The following is a 9,495-nucleotide window of genomic DNA, read 5'->3' as shown; positions in this document are numbered from 1 at the left end:
GAACCGTGGAGCACGTTCTTTAGGGGCTTTGTTCTTTTTTTACGAAGCACAATACAAACACATACACTTATAATATGTACATACACTCATTACTTTGAGCACGCACATACACATGCTACTCATATGAGCCGTTTCGAGAGACTAAGTCTGGTAGACATATCCAATAGATATTGATATTGACGAAATCATCACATACGACTCGCTATCGACGAGAACATCCTCTCTTACATAACTTCATTATTATGCAATGTTTCAGTTTCAGGAGATCTTATTATATCCTGGCCTCTGTTATACGAGTAATTTCCATATGTTCTTGTATTGCAACATTTTTTGTTGATTAATGACTTACTACTCTCAAAGAGAAAACAGTGGATCTGTATGCTGGCCCCACCGGTCAGAGATTCTGTCTTCCATGCCTAGCCCAGAATTACCCCGTCCCCACCTTTCCTTCCCAGATCTCCCCACCCGCTTCTCCCTCCCTCCCTCGCTCGCTCGCGCTGCAATGGCCGACGAGCCCCTGGACGCGTCGCCGCCGCCCGCGACCCCCGCCGCGGCGGAGGCCAGCGCCCCCGCCCCCGCCCCCGCAGCGGCGACCGCATCCCCGGTCCTCCGGCCCCGCCGGGAGTCGTTCGAGCACGGGCTCCTGCCGATCCCCAAGCTGGTCTTCCCGGAGGGCACGCTCACGCAGACCCTAACGCAGCTGAAGGCCAAGCTCGCCGCGCCGGGGGCCGGGCGCGTGGGCGCCGCGGCGCTCGCGGAGGCGCTGCAGATCCCCGCCGACCAGGCCGCGCTGGCGCTCGGCACGCTCGCCACGGTGCTCCCCGCCGCCGACGACCCCGCCGAGGGCTCCTACGAGGCCGACCTCCGCGACGTCCTCCTCTTCCTCTACATCCAGTCCTACAAGCGCCTCGTGCCGCGCGCGCACAAGGACTCGCCATCCGTCACCGACGTCTGGCCCTCCACCTCCGCCTTCGACGGGTACCTCTCCGCGCTCTCCCCGATCCAGGTCAGGCCCCGATCGATCATCAATTCCTGCCTAGCGCTACTCCGTGGCATCTCTCTCGTTATGATGCGTATGAGTTCGATTGGGATTTGATTTCGATTTCTTCAATGCTATTAAGAAATGATAACACGCCGAAGATATGTCCATTGCTGAATAACGAAGCTGTACCAAAAGCCTTCGTCCAAATCGACGATTTCTAATCTGTTGCGAATTTCGTTTCACACGACATGCATTTGGAGCAGCAATAAATGTGTTGAACTGCCTTATGGTTATTCACTTCTCTGTCATAAAAAGGTATAGTACATTGTCATGTCATAAGAGCATAGGCAGTTCCATTTTTGCGCACTGTATGGTATTGGTGAATGGTGATGTACTCATACGTCTAGCCACCATTGGTTTGTAGCTGCTGGGAGTTAGTGGCCAATTGGGTGTTTGATGATTATGACAGTGATCAGGTTGATTGATAGTTACTCCCTCCGCTCACTATTATAAGATGTTCTAGGTTTTTTCGAAAATGTATGTATGTAGATGTGTTTCAGAGTGAGGTTCACTCATTTCGGCCCGTATCTAGTCCACATTGAAATATCTACGACATCTTAATAGTGAACGGAGGGAGTATATTGAAGCTGTGATATTCCTTTTACAATATGAGATTTTCTCTGTGTTTTTGATTCACGCAGTGTTGCGGCATTTGACTGGTAATGTTGTACTTCAAAATGTGCCTTACCCAACCGCAGCTTTACACCACCGCACTTTCTATTATATTCCGCTATTAATCTCTCTCTGTAGAAGGGCCATTTTACCTGTTTTTCTTGGGAGCTAAGCACCAATACGGGGATGCAGACATGGATACGGACACTCGATACAATTTTTTCCATAAATAACCATATAGGGATAAAACGAGTACCTATAAATAAGTAAAAAAATGCAGCATGTGATATACTGGGGGATATACCAATCCCTGCGTCCTGAACGGCTACATGACTGAGTTTTCTGTATCAGTACTTCAGAGCTCACTAGGTCCTCTAAAATGCTGTTTACATGCATCATTTTATCCTCCACTCCAAGTATCTAATAATTATTTACTGTCCAGTTCAGAGTTTATAGGCACTTTTTCAATGATAGTGAGTTATGCAAGCATGGGCTTGTGCTACTGTGCTCCTTCTCTGTGATTACTAGTCTGCTACAACTCTACTTGTTCTTCTGATGCCATTACATATGAATTACAACCTGCATGCCTTCTGCCTAGACGGATACCCACAATCTCTTGTTATTTTTCAAGCAGATATTTATTTTTGTATCCCATTTTGCAGCTTGTACGCAGTAATAGCCGTCGGTTTATGCCTTCGCAAGCAGACGAAGAAGCCCATCAGTTATCCTATTTACAGAAGCATATGGCCAACATTTTAACTCTTTTGGCAGATTCTGTTGATGGAGAGGGTGATGAATCTATGGTTAGTATGAATTAACCTATCAATATTTTTCCTTCAAGAAATTTTAGCAATATTTTATTTGGCAGTCGATTACTTTTGTTCGCTGTCAATAACATTAATGTACTCTGATTAAGTGATTAGTTCCCCTGCTTGAAGATCATTTTGTAAAGTCAACGCTGTAACTTCAGATGCTAAGTGTGTGTAGTAGATGCAGGGCACGATTCTGAATAGATAATAGTTTGTTGGCTGGCAATAATACTGGTAATCGAATAAAAAAAATGCAGAAACTACTTTATATAACTCCAGTCCAGTGCTCATGGCTTGAAATCAATGAAAGAATGCAAGCAGTGCTTGCACGCCAAAGGCTCAAAGCTCATCAAAGAAATAAAGGAACTGCCAGGATCTGTTCAAAAAAAAAAAAAAACTGCCAGGATCACAATTGTGTGGTTAATACATGTAAGGATGAAGTAAACAAGATATTCGTATTCCTGTGGGCAGTTGAGGATAAGGTAGCATCTGGTTGGTGGTTCCGGGAAGCACATACGTTGGAACATATTTGTGGATTACTATGCAAAATGAAATGCCAGATAGATCGGAATCGGATCTTAGATTGAAGGAAGAACAGAGCGACTTCATCTTCTCTGAAATACAAAATATCTTGATGTACTACATCATCCATGGTTGTGTACTATTGCAGAACAAAATTATCCACATCACTGTCACCTAAAAATGACGCATTGCTATATGATACTCTTACTATGGAAACTCCCTAGAATATAGTAGACACTTAACTGTCATTTGTTTTGCACTATATGCAGGTACTGACAATGGAGACCTTTGAGCACCTTGGATTTTTATTGCAGTTCTCCGAAGGGACTCCTTTAAGCCAAGCAGCTCCATTTTTTGCGAATTCTGATCCAGACATGCCTGCTGCTCCTGTTCCGGCTACTCAGGTTCATGATTGGATTCTGCAGAATATAGCTTCTTCCTTGGAATATACTGCAGAAAAATCCACAACTAAGGAAAACAGCCAACAGAATGTATCTGATCCTGATGTGACAATGGCTGATGCTGGCACAAATACAAGAATTCAGAGCAGCACACCAACTGGTGCTTCGGTGCAAAACAGTCCTGGATACTACCGAAATACATCTTTTGTGGAGGCTATCTCCAAAACTTCTGTTGTCAAACAAGGATCTGATATTAAGGGGCATTCAATAAAGGTATGCTTGTATTAGTCGTACTGGACAATTAATATCAAGTGGAACTAAAGATGATTTTGCTCTGTGATTCATATCTCTGTTGCAGTTTAAAGTAATATGAAGTGTCTATTTAAGTACTCCCTCCGATCCATATTACTTGATGCTGAAATGGATGTATCTACAACTAAAATGTGTCTAGATATGAAAAGTGCTTTTGGCTCCTGAGCTCCAGTGCTCTCGTCATTTTTTAAAAAATTAAAAGAAATATTTATAAGTTATCAAAAAATTTGAAAATAATTCTGGAGATTGTCCATGTCACAATCATGAAAAATCTCAACTCAAAATTCTTTTTATTTTGTGCTAGACAAAAACAACAAAATCTGATATGTTTTTGGAGATCTGAATATGACTAGTCAGATCTGCACTTTTATTTTTATTTTTGTGTAGCTTAAAATATAAAGTATTTGAAATTGATAGTTTACACGTTTGTGGAATACATTATTAGCTATATGCAGATTTTTTCTCAGAATTTTTTGAAACTCAATTTTTTTTTATTTATTTAAAAAACGAGACCACTGGTGCCCATGTGCACCAAACTCTGTCCGTATAGATACATCTATATTAGTGTCAAGTAATATGAATCGGAGGGAGTAGTATAATTCCAAGCTGAATTTTACGAGCCTTCCTTTAATAACAGTAACTGCTTTTATGTAGGTTTTGAACTGCCATGATTCTGTTATCTATATTCTAGCCCCTCTTAAATATGCTACCGTCTATGGATGCTCTGACACAACAGTTGTTCTTGGTGCTATTGGTAAGGTATGTATGCAATGCAATTTTACTATCCATATTTCTGTTTGACCGCATCAGGCAACACAATGTAGTCCCTAAGATTATTGTTTTTAGTATTGAAATGCATAATCTATCAATATTGATTTGTTCTATATCACGCACATACTCCCTCCGTTCCCAAATATTAGACGTTTTGGCAGTTGAGTTTGAACTGCCAAAACATCTTATATTAAGGAACTGTGTTAGTAGCAATTAGTATCTTTCACTTACGTAGTTCAAGCCTAATATTGTTTCATGCTGTCAGGTGGTAAAAGTTGAGCACTGTGAACGTGTGCAAATAATTGCGGCTTCTAAGAGAATTTGTATTGCCAATTGTCGCGAATGTATCTTCTACTTGGGAGTAAATCACCAACCACTTATCGTTGGGGACAACCATAAGTTACAAGTGAGTATATGCTAATCTGATAATTTTCTTATCGTGTACGCTACCATATAGACGCATACTGTTGTTATAAACGACAAAAACTGTATGAACAATTGGAATGCACAGGCACCTAGATGTATATACGAGACACAGTATGATGCTTCCTCCATTCCGGCGGATTGGAATCTAAGCAAAGAGGCATCCTTTGAAGCATTTATCGAATGTAGAAGACTAACATTTATCATGCTACTACCTCCGTTCCAATGAATAAGGCTTATATGCTTTTTGAAAAGTCAAACTATGTAAAATTTGACCAAGTTTTATGTAAAAATCATTAACTTGTATAATATAAAATCAACGTCGTTAGATACATCATGAAGTATATTTTCTAATGATATCTATATATTATTATAGTTGTTCACAGTTTTTCCTAAAAATTTGGTCAAACTTAGCTTGACTTTTTCGACAAAAAATATACGCCTTCTTCAATGGAACAGAGGGAGTATGTTAAAACAGAAAAAGTTGATAAGGGACCTGTATTATTTTATATGTTGAATTCGATTCCACTGACATACAAAAAAGTCCCTCTGCTTCAAAAGCATGATAGTTATATACAGTAATTTTTTTTGACTTCAATTTTCTTTACCTTCTGTGTTAACAGGTTGCTCCATTTAATACTTATTATCCACAACTGGGGGAGCATTTGGCACAAGTTGGTGTGGACGCTAACATCAACAAGTGGGACCAACCTTTTGTTCTGGGAGTTGTTGATCCACATGATTCATTATCTCACCCTGCAGGGGTTTCTGATGTCCAAGCCGAGTCTGCCACTCGTCTAGATCCTGATCTATTCACAAACTTCTTGGTATGGGAACTGCAAGTTGTTCTCCTAGATAATCGCTGAACAAATAAATATATACTAATGTATTGAATGAAAATATTTTGGTTGTTTTGCGGAGCAGTTCTCAGTTCTTAATTTATTGGTGTATGGAAATTAATGTGATTTGACCTTATTATTTATTTTTCTTGCAGTCGCCTTGTCCATGGCAGCTGTAGTAGTAACTGAGAAGTCATTTTGCCATACTTCTCAGTTGTAACTACTCCCTCCGTTCCTTAGCTTAGGGCGTATAATTTTTTTTCCCTTTTTTGGTCACAGCTTAAGGCGCGCATGGCGTGGAAATGACTTGTCAAATCTGCCCCTCACTCGGCCTGGAAACAAGGAGGCAACGCGGGCCGTGATTGGGTGCCATGACTGTAATTATCGTTGGTTGGTTGTGCGTGGCTGGCCTTGAATTTAGGAGATGCATGCAAGGAATCAGCGAGAGGGATATTAAGTTATTAACCGTGCTAGCTATTTAATAGGGGCAGGACCGGAAAATTAATCTGCATGCCTCTCCTTAATCGACGTGCTGAAACATTTACGCCCTAATCTAAGAAATGGAGGGAGTAGTTGGCAAGATCAAAGAACCTAATGCTAAAACTTGATATGCTATTGGAGTTCCACAATGTTAGTCTTTCTATGGTTTCTGACCAGTAAAATATAGTTTTTATTGGTTGTGCTGCAGTGATGTTAGAACTCAGCATGCGATGCATCTTACACTTGTTTATTACTTTCCTGCGTATACTTATTTGACTCTGGCTAATACCCTTCTGCAGATTCCCAGTTGGTTCGAGGCAGAAGGCCTTACCAAATACAATCCATTTACATTACCTGAAGTTTATTGGGTATCACAGAGGAAAAAGGTATATAAGCAATCCAAATTTGTTTTGCATATTTGCTTGCTACAGTTTAGGATGATTATCTTTGATAGACTTTGTGCACAATTGAGGGATTAGATTAAAGCAGGCACATGTTGTTTATTATATTTAACAGCATTTGTTGCATGAAAACGTGGTGCTGGAGTATTGCTGGAGCAGGAAGGATCTATAGTTACTGTAGGAATCAGTCTGGATTATCCTGAATTTTTGTGCTCCGGTCACTTAGTTCCCTGTACTAAAAAGTTAGCCAGCTATTCTAGCCTTCTGAAGCTTGGCATTTCGGACAAATATTCCCCCTTCTAAATTGAGGATAGGTTCAGCCACTAAAAAATTACAACTGCCAGACACATCATCGTTGGTGGTTTGGTGCCATTGGTCAGTTCTCTCCTAACAACTGGCCAGTCATAAAATTATTCACCCTGATTCTCTTAACTCTTTGAACCCGCGACATCCATAAGTGGCCAGAAGCTAAAGTCCATCATGGAACCATTTACTCTTAGAGAAGTCTGAAAACAAATCTGAATTTTAAAATCGTTTTGGATCGAACACTGGACTTCCGTTTGAAAATATGTATTTAGTATAACAACAAGGCTTGCATAGTTCATGCCACTTATGTCACTCCACCCAATAGTGAGGCAAACCAGCCTAGGGGGTTATTTTCTCTGATTTGGAGCTGTAGGGGCTAAAACCTCTGTTTTGTAGACTATGGGGTTAAGTAGCCGGAGCATCGATATTAAGATAGTTCATAACATCTTGGACTTCTTGATGTACATTTGTAATGATATTTTTTTTTTCAAACTATTGTCCTTTTCTTATGGGTTTCACCTCTAGCCTACCCCAACTTGTTTGGGAATAAAGGCTTTGTTGTTGTTGTTGTTGTTGTTGTTGTTGTTGTTGCTGCTGTATTGTCTTTTTCTTAACAACCAATGTTATTTAAACTGTTGCTGATTCAGATAGCACAATGAGTTGAAAACTTGAAATGAATATGTACTTTCTGGTAGGGTTATGTGGTGCAATGTTGTTGGGCACAGTGTGATCAGTTCTCTCTTTTGTTAGTGGCTGCTGCCCATTGTGTAACAACATATACTAACATGAATGCATCTATTTCACATATTCTGATTTCTTATATATTTTTGAATTTGGCTTCTTGTCAAACATCTTCAGAAAGATTCCCTGGAAGATATACAAAAGAATATCCGGGAACTGGAGCTTGATGATAACCGTAAAAAGGAATTGGCATGTGCCCTTCATGCTCAATTCAAGGACTGGCTATATGGTAAATTATTCCTCTATTGATATTACTGTGATGATATTAATGCGATGATAGAGTAATGATTGAATGTTTGGTTTCTTTCGTACTTTGTCTCTATCAGTTTTAGACTTAACATCTCCTTTTGAAGTTTGGCAGTTTTTTTAGTCCATGATACTCTCATTTGCTTCTCATGGTTATCCATGAGAACTTGATTCTTGTGAAATACTTGCTCCAGTTAGCGGTAACTGAGCAACTATCTTACATTGTGCATTATGGTGGCTAGTTTTGTCTCGAAGCTGGAAAATGCACTACTTCCTTTGCTGGAGCTATCGCTATTGGTTCCTTAGTAATGTGTTTGGAACCGTTCATAATGTAGACATGTAGTCATATTGATTCTTCTGTTACTACTCAACCGATTCTAACCATTTTCTAAATAATCGATGCTATTACTGATAAACTGGAAATATAAATGGTACTGGAGCCTTGCTAGGATTCAGGATTAGTCTAGTCAAGTTCGGAATTTGGAAGACTTGGGTAGGACTATGATTAGTGCAGTTGCTTGGCATGTTCAGAGGCTTAATTGCTTTGTTCAGCTATCCTGAACCGAAGCAAACATTAAAATGTTTAATACTCCTACATGATAAGAATGTGCTTGATGTTGGTGGGCCATTTTATCTGACTGGATTTTATTTGAGTACTTCCAGAATCGGTGAAAACTTAACCGAATAAACTTGTACTACCTCTGTCCATAAAAGGATGTCGCAAATTTGTCTAAATTTAGATGTATCTTGGACATCTTTTAATGGACGGAGGTACTGAAGTAGCAAATTGAACTATATGGTTACTCTTTGGATTACCTGGTTGTTATGCATTCAGCTTCCACCATCACTCTTTTTCGCTGCAAAAATAGCTTCCTTTGATCCTGAAATGAACTGTTTGAATGACAATTGGATGTGTTCAATCTCGTGTCCAGCTTCAGGAAATATCCGCCAGCTTTACTGTTTGCAAGGCGAATAAGCATATATAATCTCCATCCAAGTGCTTGCGCACACCTTCGAAGATTGTGCATCCTTTGCCTGGTCCCCGTCAATTGTTCAACCATGTGCCGCAGTGTCCACGCTAACTTCTCGTCGACTGAGCTGATTCAACCCGATGTTCCAGCCTGTAGTGGTTGTCAATGTAAAAGAAATAATGTACTGCCGATTTTTGCCAATTAATTTTGACCGGCCTTCCATTTTGTTTGTTGTGGTTGGTGCGAAAATCCAAATGGGTGTGTGGTAGTTTCATATTTGTATCAACTGATATATACGACAATGATTAGCAATTCTTTAGTGAAATTAAAGATTTTTGCTCATCAGCTTCGCTCTTTTCTATTTCTACTGTAAATGCTATTGGTGTATTTGGCAGCGGTACCCAGACATGTTCAACATGCCTGTTTCTGTGTATGTACCTGCTACCAATTATATGTGGTGGGTATACATTTAGACTATGAATGCTTTTGACAGTTAAAATCGATATGAAATACTCTGTAGACAGAATAGTTGGCATTAACATATCCATGTGCCATCCTCCGAGTCAGAATGGTGTCGCTCAGTTGCATAGCTTGTGCACAAGGAGAGCCATGTCCTATT

General features: G+C 40.2%; 1 protein-coding gene across 1 annotated transcript; it reads left to right on the top strand.

Moving 5' to 3' along the window:
* The first annotated feature begins 502 nt into the window (after positions 1–502).
* Positions 503–9,221, top strand: LOC124696796 (TBCC domain-containing protein 1-like). The gene is made up of 9 exons (XM_047229468.1): positions 503–1,006; positions 2,317–2,457; positions 3,255–3,659; positions 4,353–4,457; positions 4,735–4,875; positions 5,516–5,719; positions 6,511–6,597; positions 7,777–7,888; positions 8,838–9,221. Exons 1-9 carry the CDS (start codon positions 503–505, stop codon positions 8,879–8,881), a joined length of 1,743 nt encoding a protein of 580 aa, XP_047085424.1. The 3' UTR covers positions 8,882–9,221.
* The last annotated feature ends 274 nt before the right edge of the window (positions 9,222–9,495 follow it).

Source organism: Lolium rigidum, chromosome 1 (genome assembly GCF_022539505.1).
Source record: "Lolium rigidum isolate FL_2022 chromosome 1, APGP_CSIRO_Lrig_0.1, whole genome shotgun sequence".
Taxonomy (NCBI): domain Eukaryota; kingdom Viridiplantae; phylum Streptophyta; class Magnoliopsida; order Poales; family Poaceae; genus Lolium; species Lolium rigidum.
This window is presented reverse-complemented; position numbering and strand designations above follow the sequence as displayed.

Excerpts from the sequence above, each read along its gene's own strand:
- LOC124696796 (XM_047229468.1), top strand. The coding sequence starts at position 503 with ATGGCCGACGAGCCCCTGGACGCGTCGCCGCCGCCCGCGACCCCCGCC. Across the intron at positions 1,007-2,316 it reads CCGCGCTCTCCCCGATCCAG|CTTGTACGCAGTAATAGCCG; the intron begins GTCAGGCCCCGA and ends CCCATTTTGCAG. Across the intron at positions 7,889-8,837 it reads ATTCAAGGACTGGCTATATG|CTTCAGGAAATATCCGCCAG; the intron begins GTAAATTATTCC and ends TCTCGTGTCCAG.